Raw genomic sequence first — 20318 nt, 5'->3', positions numbered from 1 at the left:
TTTATATAGCAAAAATAGGTATAAATAAGCAAAGGCCAAAAAGTTTCATAAAACTATAAATTGAAGCACACAAACGTTAATAAGTTTTGTTTTCTGATATCGAATTTTCTTCGCAAAGTTTTGTAAGAAACGATTAAAAGAATATTAAATAAAGAGAGTCTATTATTCTGCACGCCATTTTAACAAGTATTATGAGAACAATTACCTTAAGCTAAAGAAACTTTTACTGAAAAACCAACCAAACGTAACGATCTTTATATGTTTTGTAATATGAGGTTAACTATAGTATAGAATTCAACCTCAGAAAGGGTAAATATTCTCATAGAAAACCGATTTTTTTCCCTTGTTAAACTTTCTAGTGACTAACTCTTCTAATGTTGGGTAGCAAAATTATTGATCAGATTCTCCGGGTTTAATTTGCCGCTGTAAAAAAAATATGTAACTCTATTTAGGTTATATAATTAAGTCAAGCTTTGTTTTTTGTTTATATTGCAACATTATACATAATTTATGAAAGTGGAGAGTGGTTAACAGAAAGCGCAGATCACGGGATGCGTTAGTCGCGTTACGCAAAACAGTGACTTACAACTAAAGAAAATCCGGATTAAAAAATTGGAATGAAAGGCCAGTACCAAATTTTCTTATAATTCTGCTCAATGATTATCGCTTTTGGATTAGAAAAGAGGCTAAAACCGGTAATTTACCGGGTTAATTACCTATAAATTGATGATCAACTACCCGATAAATTACCTGTAAGTTACCGTTGAGTTATCTGGTAAATTATAGATTAAAATTGTGGGAAATGTAATATTACCTAGGGTCGGACGTTTTGGAAAAAGTGTACGGTATTTCGAAATCCAATTTGATTACTTCGGATTTCGTTGGACTTTATTTGATTTCGTCGGACTTTATTTGATTTCGTCGGACTTTGTTTAATTCAGAATTCGATAAAATCCAATGGATTTCGTCAAATTTTGAAATTTTCCGACGGGTTTTGCGATATTTCAATCAGGGTTGTTGATTTTTTTGATTTTTTCAAAAAAAATAAAAAAAAAATAATTTTTTTTATTTAAATCGGATTTTTTTGATTTAAATTGATTTATTTGATTTTTTTGATTTTTTTTGAACTAATAGATAGTAAATTACCAACATGAAAACTTTTGAGTCAAAATTAACCAAAAGCAAAATAATCATGACATTTAAGCAGCTATTTGATATTGTTACTATTCAAATGCTTGTATAAAAAGACTAGCTTGACCGCTAATTAATTTCCTAGCCTTTCCAGCAAGACAAACTGGAGTCTTGGGAAAAACCTACATTGAAATATACCAAAACCATGATTTTTTTTTTATTTATTTTAGGTCTTTTCTAGTTAAGTTTCTTCTCGAGTTTCTTAAACTACTTTTTGGAATCTTAGAAAACATTTTTAAAAAATAAAAATATATTCTTGATTTTAATCAAATGATTTTTTTAAAAAAATCATTTGATTTAAATCATGATTTAAATCAGTGATTTAAATCAAACTGATTTTGTGATTTTTTTTTACTTTGCGGTTCTTTTACCGGTTTCGTATTTTTTATGGGATTTCCAAATCAGAATAGATACGTTTGATTTATTTCCGAATTTCTGATAAGTTGGATTTCGCGGGTAGCGTAGGGGGTTTCATTAAAGACCGACCCCTCGAATATTACCGTTCTGTCGCCTGTCGGTAACCTATGGTAATTTATTTTCTGTAGTCTAAATAGTCTATTAAATCAGGTTAAATTGCTAGCACTTAATACCTTGTTCAGGTTCTTTTAATGGGAAATTGAGGGAAAACTGGACTCCGTAGTAAATTACTTTGCTAAAAATTTTTGACTTTGGGCGCGAAAATTTGGAAACCTTTTTGATAATTTACAAACAATAAATTACATATTCACATAACTAAGACGAAAGACTAAGTTTTGGTATCTGATAACGAAATTTCTTCAAAACGTCTTTTAAGAAACGCTTATTAAACAAAAGCAGGTCCCTTATTTGCCATTAACTATAAGTACCTTAAGTTAAACTAACTTTTATTGTAGAACCTAGGTAATTATCTTTAAATGAGGCTAACTATAGTAGAATTCAACCTCAGAAAGGGTAAAAATTCTCGCAGAAAACCCATTTTTTTCCTTGTTAAACTATAGAGCAGTTCTCGAAATAGCAACCACGATTCCAAAAAAACAGCGGAATTTTTCAAAACTGCTGTTTTAGAAATAGCGGCTACTGTTTTGGGAAATAGCAGTGTTTGTGTTGAGTTTTGAGCATTTCTTAACAATACAGTTGTATTCGTTGGTTTCAAAAACTACCTTTTTCTGTGATCATTTAATCAGTAATGTGACCTACTAACGTATCGTGTTTATGATTTTTTAAAAGTACATTTAAGTATTGTACTATTCTTCAGGCTGTTATCAGTTTACAATAATTTGAGAAAGGCATATATTAAAATTCGAAATAGGTTATTTTATTTCGGAAGAAGATAATTGTAAACAGTAATATTTTGGAAAAGGCACATTATAAATCGAGAAAGGTTATTTTATTTCGGAACTACATAATTGTAAACATTATTTTTTTGGAAAAGGCGTATAACATTGTTACACCATTTCCAAAATATTACAAACCTAAGTCTAACCAAACGAAACAAAACCTAACCTAACCTGACCTAATACTATTTAGTTGAAATAATCAACTTTAACCTAACCAAATTATCCATATCTGACCTAGTTCTTTTTGAGTTCATATAACACAGCAGGGCAAGCTTACACCATAATAAACAACTATGGTTTTTCGCATTTCTGTTTTTTCGCTCTTTAGAGGACTGCTGTAACGGTACGCCGCGTTTACGAGAACCGCTTTATCGGCAATTGCTGTAATGGGTAAACTGCCATTTCGGGAACCGCTATTTAGAGAACTGTTGTTATGAGGACCGCTATTATGAAATCCGCTCATAAGGGAACTGCTCATGTGAAGGCTTCCCCTTTTGCGTGACTAACTCTTCTAATGTTAGTTATTGATCATATTCTCCGGGTTATGTCGCCGCTAAAAAATAATTACGGAATTTCATTTAATTTCTGTAATTGAGTCAAGCTTCATGATTTCTTTATATTGCTCCTTTATACTTATAAACACACGGTTTAGTTTAAGAAAGTAGAGAGTGGTTAACAGAAAGCGCAGTTCACGGGGTGCGTAAAGACGCGTTACCCAATGTCCGTAAGGGGTAATTGTGCCATAGAAAATAAATTTATTTTCTATGATTGTGCTCTAGAATAAAAAATTGAAATAAAAGGGCCGTATCAAATTTTCTTATAATTCTGTACCAGATTTGAGAAACTTCCAAGTAAGAGGATAGTTTTTTGACATAACCTTAATGAATAGACCTTGAAAGTTTATAACATTCATATGCAACTTATCAATTCAAAAGCTTCGATTACGCCCAATTATCAGTGGCGGCGCCAGGGGTAGGCGACACAGGCTATAGCGGCTAGCCTACTTTTCGTTTCACTTTGGGGGCCCATAAACGCCGTTAGGGGCCCAGCGACGCCCTGAATTTTAATGTAAAATATTTTGGCCCCACTCTCGTTGAGAAGGGAAATTATTAAAGCCCATTGTTTCTACTGACAAAAAGGATGTGAAAAATTTCACGTTAAAATAAACATGTCTAAGGGATCGTAAATAAACTACGTCACACTCTTATTGGGGGGAGGGGGTTTGGAAATTTGTGACGGTCCGTGACAAATGGGGTGGTGGTGTCAGATTTAACATTAATTTTGATACGAAGTCAGTAGGAGGCCTGTTGTGTAGTTGAATGTAATTAAATGCACGTGAGATTAACACTTAACCAACTCCATACATTGCATTTAGCTATTTTTATGCAAAAGGTTTTTAACAATAAGTGTCCCGAGTACATAAAGACTATGTTTCAAAATCCAGATTCTTCTATTCCGTTAAAAGCAGGGGAATAAAATTATGGAACTATATTCCACACGACATAAAAAGAATTAATTCAATATCTGTTTTTAAAACAAAGAGCCTGGAATATGTCAAAGATATTGTTTAATTTTAATTAACATTTTTAACTTAAAACGGACTCCTACGCAAACCAGTTGTAAACTGTTAGGAATATCCATGAAATAAAGCTATTGTTATTATTACTATTATTATTATTAAAACCCGCGGCTCTCGAAAAAATCGCAATAAATATGACGCTAGAAAATACTGATGATCTATAAAGTAATGGCACCTGCCTGCCTTGGCTTTGTTACGCTCTATGAGAAATTAACATGGAGTGCCACTACTCTATTAGTCGAGAGAAATAACGTAACCACTTGACTACCTGGCCAAGTGCTTTTTAGGATAAAAGCGAAAGCAAATATCTACCCATGTAGGATATCAGCTTTTCGATTATTTCACGCTAATCTGATAGAAAAGCACCCAAAACAGCGCGTTTGAAAACGGGTTCTGATTTCGCTTTAGTGTTTTTCTTCAGTTTTTGAAGCAAAAGCTTCTTGAAAGGTTTGATGGAAAACGGGCCTTAAGGACTGCTAAATATAGAGTAAGCGTAGTTTCAGCTTAAACTCTCTAATGTAACTGTTTATTCGCCACTAGCATTAGCTAGGGTGAGTCGGATCCCCTTTCGGATTGAAATGGTTTCGTTTCTTTCGCACGCTTTTGAAATCTGAATATCATGATCGATTAGACTAAGGTTTTTGTCCATCAATGTCGAAACCTATAAAGTTTGCCCCTTTAACTAAGCTTTATGTAAAATGTTTTGAAGCTTACAAAAAAAGCACAACCAGACATTAAAGTTCTGAAGCTAAATCAGAGGCTAAACAGAAGAGAACTTTTGAATTTCAAGCCGACCAAAATATTTCTGAGGGGAACGTCATATCACTCAAGAAAAAGGGTCTCTTTTCAAATTGATCAAATTAAATTTGTAAATAAAGACAGATAACATTTCGTTAGAGGGGGCCTAAAATGTGACGTGGTTTTTAGGGGGAGGGATCTGAGAATCGTGACAAAAGCGTGATCTGGAGGGGCGGGGGTCAGCGTTTGTGGACGGTCCCAAAATTGTGGGTATCAACAATTTTGTCGTCATCGTAGTTACCGGCTTTGAGTTACGATAATAAATACTCACAAACAATTTAAACAATGAATTCTTAAATTTTCTTAACAATAATTATGGGGGCCCATATTTGTGAAAAACCTTTAGCCTACACCAAAGAATATCCTGGCGCCGCCACTGCCAATTATAGTAAACTAGCCTAAACCAAGAATGAATTTACTATAAGGCCTAAAAAGCGTCCGGTGCTCGCGTTTCGATAGCCAACAATCCCCCTTCATTTTGCAGAAACGGAGGCGGGACTTAATCTTTTATCATACTCTTTGATTTCCACCATCTATCTCTTTTACCTTTTCGTTAAGCCTTGGTTTCGTTTTTTGAACTCACGAAATCACATACGCACTTGATTCGATTTAGAAACAATTAAAGAACTATACGATATTCAAAATCAATCAAGTTAACTAACTTGTTAATGGTAATTAAAAACCATTCGCGAACCGTTTCAGCACCGCTGGCAGCCTCCATTTTCTGTTTTCTTTTCTAGAGGTATTTTTTCTCTAGTCGGAATACGTCATTCGCGTCTGTATGACCTATTCCCACGGGATCCAATGGAAATGCGCAGAGCAATGACGGACATGAAAAGGGGTGGAACTTACTTGTACGCGTAAGAGTAGAGGCGTAAAATCTCGCTACTTATGTCTTCTTATAGTAAATTCCTTCTTGCCAAAACTCATGCCTTAGAATACTGACAGGTTACTAGGAAATAAAAAATATTTACACTTGAGCTTTTTATTATGTTACCGTTTAGTAAATATTTTTGAACGTCCGAGATTTTTCTTGCTTCAAAGCAAGCACTGTTAACTTGTCTCACTCTGTTACTGAAGAAACGCAAAAAAATCTCTCAGCAACTCTTCACAGTTTTGGAAGTATTCTAATTGACCATTCTAGGAGTTAAGTGAACTACAAAATGGCATTAAACGAAATTGAATTTGTCGGAAATGATCGTTATTTTAAATACAGGTAGGCCCTACTTGAATTATCTAATCCTAAACTTTATCTTTCATTTGATGATTAAATTATTATTAAAGGTACACCCAAGAGACAACTATTAATTGTTCGAAAACTACGTATTTTGAGGTGAGCTGACTTCAGTGTCTCGGAATTAAGATTGCATTTTGATGACAATTAAACTTTAAATTTTCATCAGGATACGATGCATCTCCCGGACCAGATGAAGTTCATGGCAGAATATTTAAAACGATTCCTCAACATGAGGTAAAATTCAAAGTTGAAATTCAATTCGATTATTAATTAGACTAAATGCCCAATACCTCGTCCTCGTCTCCTTCGAGCAAATAGGATTGCGAAATTTTGGAAAATCCAAATTTTGCTAGGTGTTTTTATGTCACCAGACCTGGGTGTGTGTGTGTGTGTGGCCCCGGACACACGAAAAACGAGCACACCTTAGAGCTCGTAATGTGAAAGAATTGCACAAGGAACTGCGTTATTTCTAACCTATGAGTTAAAACAAGTTGTCTGCACCCTTGTTTAGAAAAGATCGTCTTCCGGCTCTTGGAAGTATTGGGAAAGAAATAAGATTGGCATCGTCAAAGAATTCATCGCGGTGAGATTGCGGAAACCCTCAAGTTTAGGGTTAATTTGATGGACGGCTGTATCGAAGCCGATTTATTGGAAAGCATTTCAAATTAAAATCTTTTCTCTTTACTCCGGTTTTTGGGGTTATGACGGACATAAATGGGGTTGGTCTTTCTTGTACCCTCACACCATCGTAAGAGTAGCAGTCTAAGTCTGCGAATTTAAGCCTTCTTATAGGTACATTTCTTCTTGGTATAAATTCAGATTTTTAAGGATTCGTTTTTGAATATCTATAGAATATTCGAGAGCAGAAAAGTAACCCAGAAAATATGGCTAAACTATTTTTTGGTAATTTCTAGTACTGGTCTTTCAATCACATGGAGATGGATTGTTCTTTAAACAAATTAAGCTAATTTTGAATAGATTAATCGTGGCAAGTAATTGAGTTTTCTTTCTAATGGGGATCTCCAAAAAAGTCAAAACCAACTATTCGCACCCCCACACCCAGTGGCGTAGCCAGGGTTTTTGATGCCCAGGGCGGTTGCGTATGTTGATGCCCCCATCCATAACCCCTTGATAGTCGATCAAACCGTGAATGAATGACACAAATTTTGTTTTCTCGAAAGTTCCCGCCGCGTCCGCAGCTATTGTTGCCAATATGTGGGAAATATCCCACATCGTGGAAAATTTTGGTATGGTTTTAGGCTCTGTGGGAAAATGGTAATTTTATTCCAAAATCGGTCAAATGTGGGAATTTTCCTGTTAAAGGGTTAATAGTGCAGACTGTGCAGTTAAAATTAGTGCATTTTCGAAAATTTTGCTCAGTTAAATAATTTCAAGCGACAATTTGAAAGAAATTCGGTTACTTTATGTTTGGCCAAGAAGGAATATACTATAAGAAGGCATAAGTTGCGAGATTTTACGCTTCTACTCTTACGCCGGTGTCAGTGGACAAGTAAGCCCCACCCATTTCAGGTCCGTCATTGCTCTGCGCTTTCCCATTGGATCCCGTGGGGATAGGTCATACAGACGCGAATGACGAATTCCGACTAGAGAAAAAACCTCGAGCAAAGTAAACAGAAAATGGAGGCTGCTCGCGGTGCTGAAACGGTACCCCAGTTGTTTTTAATTGCCATTAACAAGCTAGTTCAAGACTTTGGACCTAACTTAATGCAGTTGAATATGTAATTCTACGTGGAAATCGTTCTATAATTATTTCTAAATCGGATCAAGTGTACTATACATATGATTTCAAGAGTTCCAAAAACCTAACCAAGGTTTAACGAAAAGCTAAAAGAGATAGATGGGAGAAACTTAGAGTAAGATAAAATATTAAGTTCCGCCTCCATTTCCACTCCCTCCACCCAGGAAGGGGGATTGTCAACCATCACGCGAGCACTGGACGCTAATTTAAGCCTTCTTATAGTATATTCCTTCTTGGTTTGGCACTGAAAAAAAGAAGCATATTTGGAGAATTGTAAAGCTTTATAGCGTTTTGGCGCATTTATACATATTGTCTAAGCCATGCGTAGTGATATTCCATATTAAACTTAGTAGGAAAAAATAGTCCATATAAATATGACTATAACTTTACTTCCATATTTTAGCTGGGGGCGGGGCTAAAAAGGCGGTGTGGGAAATGTGGAAAATGTAAGTGGGAAAGTCCACTTTCTAACATTGGCAACACGCCAGCTACACCGCGAACGGGGACTGTGGCGAAACACGCATCTCGCGTGCGTTCAGTGAATCAGTACAGTTCGTCTCTCATACGTTCTAGGAAATTATACTGGCTCTATCACAAACGAAGCGTGCATTTTTTCCAGAGAATGGTAAAACCAAGCAAGGATTTAATCTAATAAGAACATAGGGCCATAAATTTAGCCTCTGGTACCATCCTCGCATACTTGATTGAGAAGATTCGCCTGCTAATATTAGCGGTTACCAGGGCGAGTATATATATTAGCAGACGAATCTTCTCAACCAAGTATGCTAGGACGGGGACAATTTGTCCCGGACAAAATATCTTTTGTGCTATACTTAAATCCATTCTTGGTAATACCATTGTTAGCCACATCGTATGATGAACATCTACAATGTGGGTCTTAGTTTGACCCGGCCTGTTGTTGGCGGCAGTGGCGTCGTGAAAGAGAACTGCCGTAGGCAGTATAAAATTTTTCGTTCGTAATGTAGGGAGAGTGAATGGGAGAGAATTGGGGTGAGGTGATATTTTTCATTCGTGTATTTTAAAAGGAAGAGAATTATAGTGGTAAGTTTAATCATTGGATTTATTTGTACTAGCAGAAGTGAGATGAGACTAGAAGTCAAGGGCTCTAGCATTGATAGTAGATCCTGGCACTAGTGAACAAATTTGAGTATTTTATGCCGCTTCCCACGCGCCTACACTACTGAGAAAAAAATTGGTCGAGTTCCAAAAACATTTCCTATCCCCTTCCCCTCAACCTAAAGCGGCCGAACACTTACGCGGCTGGCTCCTTGAATCTAGTTCGACCGTCTACCACCGCGAGCGTCTCACGTTTTGGAGGGAAAATTCAGAAACCGCTACTAGAGGGCCAACCGTTCTTGTGTTATCAAGAATATTCACTTTCGCCGAGTGAAGAATTTGGTTAGCTCAGTACTTCTGGTCTCATCTCACTTCTGGTACTGGTAAAGTTAAGCATTGTGAATTGCGTTTTACATTTACTCGATATATTTCAAGCGAGAGAGAGAAGATTATGGTATTGCCCTAATTTAAATGGACGGTTTAAAACTCCCTTTTAAATTCCTGTCACCCGTCGACAAAAAGTGTTTCACGCTTTCATCCCGCTCCTCTATTTCAAAATTCAAAGAAATCGAGGGTAATTTTTAAAAAGCAAAAGCAAGTATATATTTAGAATGGTCATACGGTGGTGTTTATTCTTAGAAGTTACGTTTATTTCTCCACAAATCGAGAATAGTTTGAAAAGAAAGTACAAGCTTGGGGCCCAGATAATACAATTTTAACGTAAGTAAATTTATTGAAGTAAGAATTAAGGGTTTTAATTTCTTGCTAGGGCATCGAGGGGCTTTTCACTCTGATTTGCATTACTTCTTTTATTGGGTATTTCGTTTTAACACTATTATAATTATTACAGAAGTAAAAAAGTAATACTTTTAAAACAGTTAAAGGTAGCGCATCGAGGGGTTATTCACTAAAATATTTTGTACGCCTGTTAAGTACGGTACGATGTGGCTACTATTACGAGCCCAGCCCTTGGGTCGTCTAGTTGTCTAAAGTCTAGACGTTGTCGCGTGAAAAACTGAAATGGTTTTCGCAGTTTAGGGCATCACGGCGAAGGGGGCATCATTCTACGGACCGTAGAAAACGGTAGAATGATGCCCCTTTCACCGTGATGCCCGGGGCGGGCCGCCCCTCCGCCCCCCCTCTGGCTACGCCACTGTCCACACCCACCAACTTTATTGTTTTATATCAAAGGCTCATTTGAACATTTACTACGCAATGTTAAAAAACTAGCAGAAACGAATCTCAGCTTACGGACTGTTATAAGCCAATGTTAACATTATGTTGCAATTAAATTTTCTCGACGACATTTAGGCTGGATTTCGAAGGGAACGATATTGAAATGGATGGCTTTTATGAAACGCCAAATTTTTTCAAGGTATGCGATTTTACCGCTAAAACACTCTGATTAGGAACCGGAGTTCAAAGTAATAAACGCTTACAACGATTTTAGAAATCTCATGTTATGGCGTGGTTAGAGCCAAGCTCATTTTTCCGTACTCGATTGCACCATTTCACTCCGTCTCCGCCCGTCGGAATAAGCGAGCTGATTATCGTGTCCATCCCTAAAGTGATAGTCACGTCCAATTCTTGGTCCTTCTTAAATATGGACACCGAAGTAAAATGTTTTTCAATAACAATATACTTGATTGGCAATTCATTGAATTTCGTTCTTCTTTCATTCAGGTGCTGATTTTACTGGTGTTAACTTTGGTCCTTCTGTCAATTTTGTTCGTCATTCACTCCATCGTAACCAACAAATACAAATCGGTGTCCACCAAGAAAGTTGCTAAGAAAATGGCCCAAGACAGCTTTGAAACATTCTGGGAAAACGCCTCGCTCTTATGCGCCGAACGTAAGCAATTATTTCATCAACAATGTTTAAAAATAATTGAACTTCGTAATAAAGGTACAAATTACCCTGTTAAAGGGAGGGTGAAGTATAAAATCAAGTGATTTATTATCAATTCTTCTGCAAATTATAAGCCCAGTCTGCATAGAGAAACATTCAGGAAATACTTCTGAATTATTTTAAAATTCAAATTAGGTTCAGATTTTAAGGAAAATTTTGAATAAGGACCTCCGACCAATCGCGTAACGCCCTGCCTTTTTATTAACAAAATTCTCTCCGTTGTCTCGCGCCGCGATTGTCACGTCGCGCGCAAATTTTATCAAATCTCGAGATAAATTTCATTCGACACGGAACGTGCCACGAGAATTTTGTTAATAAAAAGACAGGGCGTTACGCGATCGGTCGGAGGGGGATACTTCAAATTATTCTTAAAATCGGAACCTACTTTGAATTTTAAAATTATTCAGAAGTATTTCCGGAATGTTTCACTATGCAGACTGATCTTACAATTTGCATAAGAATCGAAAAAAATCACCGGATTTTATACTTCACCCTCTCTTTAATTATGAAAGTAGGCCGTCGTTTCAGTCAGACGTAAAGCGAATAGGATAATTATGTTTTGTAGCGATTCCCGCCATTCTGCCTCACATTACTTGTCGTCTGCTCGCTTCATCGTGGCTAGTCGGAGTGACTTTCATTCTGTTCTTCTTGGGTTGTTACTTGCGAACGGACTTCTCTACGGAAAGCTACAACTGCATCGACTCTCTCTCTGACTTGATCAAATCGGGAATAGCGCCTGGATTTATACACGACGGCCCTTTCAATTATATTAAAGATTTGGTGAATATTGTTCTTCGTGTTAAGTTCTCTATTCTTCTGACGTCATTGGTTTGCATCAGGCGGACACAGACCCAGTTGTTAAGGAATGGCTAGACGCATTCGATGAGGAAAAAATGCGCAACTTGGCCAAACGTGATTTGGTTGATGCGCTTAATATTATTTTATCGGGGGAAAGGGCTCTGATCATAGACGCAGACTCCATGATTATGATCTTGGGAGCCTTCGTGGATAATGCCAAAGTGAAAGAGCTCATCGTGGCAAAAGGAGGTTTATACTTTTCGCAACAAGTTCTTGGATTCGCCTACAATCACTTCATTTTAAACACCTCTTGGATAAGAAGCATACCACAATTGAACGCCCAGCTGATGTCAGTAAGAATTTCAACAAAAAACGATTAAAAGCCTTAAGGCCTGTAATATTACAGGGTGGAACCGATGTTCGAGAAGCAAGTTTTCAAGTATCAGAAACTAGAGTCAGATTACTCTATTGAACAGTTCATGTGGAAGAGACCATTGCAAAGCACTGAAGCCTTGGACTTGAGTAGCGTCAGTGTTCCTTTCTACTTTCTGCTCATGCTGTTGTCAGGAACAGTAGCCGTTGTCTTTACCGAAATATTCTTCTACTAACTCCCTAAAACGCTGACTATTAGATTAGAACGTGAAATGGAATTCCCTAAACAAGAAACACATTGATTTTTCTTCGAACTGTACTTAACAAACGAAATCACCGAGTATGACGTCATTTTGAAACCAAACTTTAACATATAGGTGATCATATTCGTGATAACTAAACAATTAAGATATGAATTTCATTAACTATCACTAAACAGTCATATTAATATTTTGGTAAAATTATCAGTCCAGAAACATGGATATTCAGGTAGTGTTTAAAGGTCAAGGAATATGCATAGATAAAGCAGTGGTGATAAATCATTGACTATGAGCACAAACATAATTCGACAATCGAGTGTGAGAAACACATGTAGATTAGTGTATTTTACAGTCCATAGCTATCATAAATACGTACGAAGAACGAACGTTACAATTTCTAGGGTCACCGTTTTGGCTTGAGGTCGGGTTATCCACAACATTTTCTATTTTTTATTGCCCAGACTAGGTGTTGCTACCTTTCCTTCTTTAGTCTCTGAACCGTTTGATCCAACGATCGTGAGTTAAGAGAAGTTTCGTAAAAAATAAGTAGCATAATCACAGTGGCGTCGCTAGGCCTTTTTTGGGGGGGCTATAGCCCCCCCCAAATTCCAAAGTTAGCCCCCCCAAAAAAATCCGTAAACCCTACCAAAAAATTGCTGTTAGCATCCTAAAATTCTTTAGCAATATATAAAAAATTATAATGATAGGTTCGTTAAGTTTCATCTCTGCAGAGATGAATTTCAATATCAAATAGTACAATTTTGAAGAAAAGAACAGATGGAGACAAGTAAAATGTTTCATGTTCTTTCGAAGGGAGTCCCAATAGTGTGGACTAAAAGCTAACCGAAGCTAAAAATAAACTTAAGACGAGTGAAAATCCTTCATAATCGGTTCCGTTTTATCAATTAAGGGCTGTATATCTTTAAAATTGGAATAATTTGACGTTGACACAAAATTATGTAGTTTTAAAGGTCTACACATCATCCAATGAACCCATTATTATGCAATTTTTTTATTAAGTTCTTATAATAACTAGTTTGCCCAGATTTAGCCCCCCCCAAATTTCAAACCCTAGCGACGCTACTGCATAATCACAAATAAGCGTAACATTTCAAATATCCGCAATACTTAATCCCAAGGGGATTTACATGGAAAGAGAATAAGAAAGTTCCATTTAACTCTAAAACCATATTATACTCCTTGGTGTTTATACCAACTGGTTTTACCTTACCAGTGATCACTTCTACGACAGTGTTTGACAAAAAACACGTCGGTTTGGCGGAAATGATGTTGTACTCAGAAACAGACCTTCGTTAACCTATCTCATTTAGTGACATACTTTTTGTTGCGAAATGTTACTTATGGTTAATTATCGGTTATTTCAGGCATATTCATGTAGGCTAAAAATTGTACTATGGATAAAATTGTTACAATTGTAGTATAAGTAGCATTTTCCCGGCTCAAGAAGATTGTACTATGTGTATTTTCAATTTGATTAAGTGTAAAAACTGTTGCTAAACGTAATTTTAAGACATTGTCGATTTATTGAACATAATATTTATTGTGTACTATAACTATATTGACACTACCCCTTTGTTGAACATAAATATTTATATTGTAATATAACTGCTTTGACACTACCCCTTTATTGAACTTAAATACTTATAGTGTAATATAACTATTTTGGCACTAACCCTTTATTGAACATAAATATTTACAGTGAGCTATAACTATTTTGACACTAAACTTTTATTGAACATAAATATTTATAATGTAATACAACAAAATTGTAAATCCACTTTTAAAAATCTAAAATTTAACTAGAATTACTCTAATGTTTCTAGTAAAGTTAAAAGTAACCTTACCTTAAAATTCTAGTTAAAAATAGGCCTTGAATATTCTAAAATCTAAAATTCAAGAAAATTTGCCTAAAAAAATTCAGAACCAAATTCAGAAAAATAGAGTTTATAAAAACATTCAATAAAACTTTAACCCTACAATTGCTAAGAAAAGAAAATATATACTGTATAAACAGATGCTTCTATCAAGTTCTTAGAAAAGAGGAGGGAGCGGCAGGCTCGAAACTAGCGCCATTCTTTCACAAATACACACGAAAGTTCATCGATGATTGGCCGAAACTAACAAAAATGTCGAGCGTGCCCCTCTCGAATTCCATATAAAAGGTGACCTTTTCAATTTTAAAAAACACAATTTTCTCCCCCGATGTAATCAATATTCAATAAAGCCCATTACAATCACTTTCTTGTAACTTAAAATGCTCTACTGGTACCTGACAACTATTTTTTGGCTAAGTCTTATTACCCGGATACCCAAAAACCAATTGAGTACACCCCTCCTCCCCCCTGATAACCGGCAAGCAGATTTTTGGTTACTGGATCCCAAATCGAAATCCAAAAATCTCTACCCGAACACCCATAGAAAATAAATATTTGAAATTTTGAGAATAACTTAGTTCTTTTGAACAATTTCATAAATAATTGAAGTCATATAGCAAGGTTGAACAGTAGAGGCCAACAATGCCAACTGCTGAAAGCTATAAATGGTCTTCTTTGGTTTTGGGCTGATCAAACGGAATTGCATCGGTACATTATAACTTTTTTCAATAAAAAGTAGATTTAAATTAGAAACGTCGAGAACGTTTCCTAAAACCTTGGATTGAAGCGAACGAACGAAGTAAGTTTTGTTTCCTGATATCGAATTTTCTTTACATTGTTTTGTTAAAAGCACTTAAAAGTTTATCAAATAAAACCAAGTCTATTATTTTCCATGAACTATAATTGCATTAAGTTTTACTGAAACACCGACGGCGTAATGGTTTTTAAACGGTAAATAATACGAAGCTAACTATAGTAGAATTCAATCTCAGAAAGGGTAAATATTCTCGTAGAAAACCGACTTTTTCTTGTGTTAATTTATCGCATGTCCAACTCTTCTAATGTTGCTTAGCAAAATTATTGATCAGATTCTCCGGCTTTAAATCGCCGCTAAAGAAAAAGTGTAGAACTCCATTTAACTTTCGTTCTTGCGCCAAGCTACATGATTTCATTAAATTGACCCAATCCACTGCAGTTTTAGAAAGCAGATTAAGAAAGCGCAGGCCAAGGGGTGCGTAGAGACGCGTCACCCAATGTGCGTTTGGGGTGATTATTGCGCGTTAATACTGAAGAAATACTAGATTAAAAAGTTGTAGTGATTTGATTGAATAATTCGGTCCATTTTTTGGTTATAGGACTTCCAAGTGAAGGTTGGTTTTTGATTTAACCAGAAAACTTTCCAAAGTGCAACGTATCAAATCTAAAGCTTCGATTCCGGCCAATTATCTAAAACTAGCTGAAAATCAAGCTTTTAAATTACTGACAGCTTACCATGCAGGATTAAGAGGAAAGCAAAAACATACACTTGTGTTTTAATAATGTTTCAGTTTAGATAGTCTTGTTTCAAGTCAGAGATTTGAACTTGCTTCAACTCAAACTCTATCGTCTAGTCTCACTTTCTCTGTTACTGAAAAACCATTTTCTCCGAGGGGTCGGACGTTTAGGAAAAAGTGTACGGGATTTCGAAATCCAATTTGATTTCGTCGGATTTCGTTTGATTTCGTCGGATATCATCGGATTTCATTTGATTTCGTCGGATTTTGTTTGATTTCAGAATTCGATAAAATCCAATGGATTTCATCGAATTTTGAGATTTTTCCCGTAATTCCGTTGGATTTTGCTATTTTTACCGTGATTTCGACTGATTTTGCGATATTTCCCTTGATTTCGTTGGATTTTGAGGTTTTTCGCGTGATTTCCTCGGATTTTGAGATTTTTCCCCGTGATTTCGTCGGATTTTGTGATTTCTTTTGATTTTGGATTTCGTGAATTTTGTAATGGATTTCACGATTTCTTTACTGATTTTGCTCCTGATTTTGTGATTTCGCTTCTGATTTCGTGATTTCTATGTTTATTTCGTGATTTTTTACTGATTTTGTGATTTTTTTACTGATTTTGTGATTTTTTTACTGATTTTATGATTTCTTTACTGATTTTGTGATTTCGTTGCTGATTTCGGATTTTTTTATTTGATTTCGAAATCAGCATTGATTTCGGATTTCTTAAATTGGATTTCACGGGTAGCGTACGGGATTTCATGAATGACCGACCCCGAATTTTGTCTCACCAACTCTTTATACTTGTCCATGATAGGATGGCATTGAACGATATTGAATTTGTTGGAAATGATCGATATTTTAAATACAGGTAGGTACAACTTAAGTTTTCAAATCCTAAATGTTTTCGATGATTTGAAAAATAATTTAATATTAAAGGTACGCAAATGAGACAACTATTAATTGTTCGATACCAACAGGGGTGAGTTTATCAAAATCGTTGTCGTTGATGAAGCGAGTTTTCAGTGTCAAATAAACTTTTATTTCTTGTCAAAAGCAGAGGTTCGATATGGAACCAATAAATTTCATGGCAGAATATTTAAAACGATTCTTCAACATAAAGTAAATTTCACATTTGGATTTTGATTCACTATAATTTGAACCAAATAGCGACTTAATGCTCAAACCCTCGCTGTCTCCTTCGAGCAAATGGGTGTGCGAAAATTGAAAAACTCGAATTTTTATTGTTAATAATAATCGTATACAAACGATTGTTTGGGATTTTCACCTCTCCGAGTGACGTATGTCCCGGAAAGGTTCTGTATCGACCGTGTCTGTCTCTATGTTTTTTGCCTGTTGTTACACCGTCTCTACCCTAATTGAGAGACACAACCGAAACATTAATTTTAATTTTTCCTATCGACTTCTCTACTGTGTTTTTATTAAATTTTCGTTGCAACGATGTCATTACTCGTGGTAATTAGCTTTTGATTCTATTACGGATCTACTACTAAAGTCGAAACGAACTATTCGCACACCCCCGCCAAATTCATTGTTTGGTAACTGAAGTTTACGACAACGTTTTCCTGAGTTCACTACGCAACGTCTAAGAACTCTCAGAAACGAATCTCAGCCAAGAAGTGATATCTAGTTTATTAGGGGGAAGGTATAAATTTCTAGCTTTATCTCCAGTCCAAACATATAGGTCCGGAGTTAATCCCTGCCTCTAAATTACAACCAGCATCTCATTGGTTCTTGAAAACTCACGTCAGCGCGACGCGAATGACAACGAAAATTACGTATTTTCCGACTGAGGAGAGGCAAAATAGCCTGGCCTCCTTTTACGTCCCCCCTTGTATTTTGAAAGGGGGACTGGGACTATGGCGCGCGAATACTTAGGCATCTTATAACTTCTCCCTAATAAACTAGATATCACTTCTTGTCCCAGCTTAGAGACTGCTATAAACCAATGTTAACATACTTGTAATTAAATTTTGCTGATGACTTATAGACTGGATTTCGAAAAAAATATTTATAATGACCGTCGTAATGTATACAAAAATCCAAATTTATTCAAGGTATACGATTTTACCTCGATTTTACGGCCAATATTGAAAAACTCTGAACCTATTTAAAAAGCAATTAACACTTACGACGGTTTTAGAAATCTCAGGTTATCGCTATTAAAGAGTCGAGTTCTTTTTTCCGTACTCGATTGGACCATTTCTATCTGTCTCCACCCGTTGGAATAAAAAAGCTGATTATCGTGTCCAGCCCCAAAGTGACAGTCACGTCCCTTTCTGGTCCTTCTTAAATATGGACACCGAAGTAAATTTTTCTCAATAACAATCTACCTGATATATACCGAATTCATTGAGTTTTTCTTCTTGATTAATTCAGGTGGTGATTTTAATCACTTTAACCTTGATCCTTCTGTCACTTTTACTGGCCATTCACTCCATCGTAACGAACAAATACAAATCGGTGCCCACCAAGAATGTTGCGAAGAAAATGACCCAAGAAACTCTTGAAAATGTCTGGGAGCACGCGTCACTCTTGTGCGCCGAACGTATGCAATTATGTCATTATTAATATTTTAAATGAGTTCACCATCGTATAGGAGATATAACTAACCCCCTTAATTATGAAAGATGCCCGTTGCTTTAATCAGACTTAAAGCGAAGGATAATTTTGTTTTGTAGCGATTCCTGCTGTTCTGCCCCACATAACTTGTCGTCTGCTCGCTTCGTCGTGGCTTATCGGAGTGACTTTCATTCTGTTCTTCTTGGGTTGTTACTTGCGTACGGACTTCTCGACGGAAAGCTACAACTTCATCGACTCTCTCTCGGACTTGATCAAATCGGGAATTAAACCAACATTTATGTCCCCTGTTGATCTCCGATATATCAAAAATTGGGTGAATAGTCTTTCCCGAGTTAAGTCCTCTATTATTCAGCCTGACGAAATTGGTTTGTATCAGGCGGCCCAAGACCCAGTTGTTAAGGATTGGCTAGACGCATTCGATGAGAAGAAACTGGTCGATTTCTTCAGAGGAATTGATTCGTACCTTCCTATTCTTTCGGGCGAGAAAGCTTTGATCATAAACACAGAATTGATGATTCACACGTTGGAATATGATTATCGTGGCTCAAAAAACCTCGTCATGAGTAAAGATGGATTTTACTTTTCGCAACAATTTCTTAAACTCGACTACAAACACTACATTTTCAACACCTCTTGGATCAGAAGCATACCACAATTGAACGCCCAACTGATGTCAGTAACAATTTCATCATGAAATGATTAACAGCCTTATAACGCCAGTTTTATTTCAGGGTGGAACCGATGTTCGAAAAGAAAATTTTCAAGAATCAGGAACCACGGTTACGTGATATCATTGAGCAGTTCAAATGGAAGAGACCATCGCAAAGCACCGAAGCCTTGGACCTGAGTAGCGTCAGCGTTCCTTTCAACTTGCTTCTCACGCTGTTGTCAATAACAGTAGCAGTTGTCATCACCGAAATAATCTTCAATTAACTCCCTTAAACACTGAATATTAAATAGGTTTGAACACAAAATGGAATTTCCAGATAAGACACCAATTTATTTTCGTCTTCGAACGATAAACAAACGAAATCACTGCGTATTACGTCATTTTATATTCACTCGTTAACATATAGGGGATAGTTTTGAAATTAAGATATGAATTTGATTAACTATCACTAAACAGTCATTTAAATATGTTAGTAAAATTATCAGTAGCAAAACACGGAAATTCTGGTAGAGTTTCAAATGTCTGGTATATGCATCGAAAAGCAGTGGTGATTCCTCACTCATACTTTACATTCGCAGCCGAAATTCGGCAATCAAGTATGATATACACATGTATGTACTTTAGTGTATAAGCAGACCATAACTATCAGAAATACGTGCGAAAAACGTTTCACAATTTCTAGGGTCACGGTCTCAACCCCGTAGTGTTAGCTTTTTTATTTGGTATACTTAATATTGTCCATGTTATATTCAAGGTGACTATTCCGCTGTAACAATCTCGTTTTCATTGTTAAAAATAGTTTTGGCTCGAAATCGGGTTAGGGATAACCGAAGTACTTTCAATTTTTCATTTTCTAGACTTTGTTTGCTACATTTTCTTCCTTATATAGTCTCTATTGCGTTTAATGCATCGATCACGAGTTAGAAGAAGTTTCGTACATCATAAGTAACATAATTGCCACAAATACTCATTACTAGTGCTGTGCGAGTACTCGATAAGACTCGAGTACTCGATCGAGTATCGAGTCGAGTACTCGGCTCGATACTCGATAAGAGATTTTCTGAGACTCAAAAAAGTTTCGAGTATCAAACCAAGGCTCGATAAATACTCGAACCTGCTTTTGGAAAGCCTTCAACTCTGAAAATAGGATGTAGTAGCTATAAAAATCTACAAGAAAGTCACGCTTATTGGTTAACAGACGCACATTAGTGCTCATTGGGTATTTTCGTTTGGAACTTTGCGCGAAGTATAACAATGGCTACAAATGACTTCGGTGAGGAATGACATTCCGAAGAAGATATTAATGAGGAATTAAGTTAGTTAAATTTAAAGGGAAGAAGACTAATACCGTCTGGGA

At 36.2% G+C, this 20318-nt stretch overlaps 1 protein-coding gene across 1 annotated transcript; it reads left to right on the top strand.

Moving 5' to 3' along the window:
- Window positions 1–18214: 18214 nt before the first annotated feature.
- LOC149679528 (uncharacterized) lies at window positions 18215–19635 on the top strand. The gene is made up of 2 exons (XM_089835729.1): window positions 18215–18963; window positions 19023–19635. Exons 1-2 carry the CDS (start codon window positions 18569–18571, stop codon window positions 19222–19224), a joined length of 597 nt encoding a protein of 198 aa, XP_089691855.1. The 5' UTR covers window positions 18215–18568; the 3' UTR covers window positions 19225–19635.
- The last annotated feature ends 683 nt before the right edge of the window (window positions 19636–20318 follow it).

This window comes from Phalangium opilio, unplaced genomic scaffold, assembly GCF_054372755.1.
Source record: "Phalangium opilio isolate 3A_F unplaced genomic scaffold, DU_Popi_V2 ptg000041l_1, whole genome shotgun sequence".
Lineage (NCBI taxonomy): Eukaryota > Metazoa > Arthropoda > Arachnida > Opiliones > Phalangiidae > Phalangium > Phalangium opilio.
This window is presented reverse-complemented; position numbering and strand designations above follow the sequence as displayed.

What these genes read in the sequence shown, in the direction of transcription:
- LOC149679528 (XM_089835729.1), top strand. Translation starts at nt 18,569, where the DNA reads ATGTCCCCTGTTGATCTCCGATATATCAAAAATTGGGTGAATAGTCTT. An exon ending in CAATTGAACGCCCAACTGAT is followed by an intron (nt 18,964 to 19,022) that starts GTCAGTAACAAT and finishes GTTTTATTTCAG; the next exon opens with GGTGGAACCGATGTTCGAAA.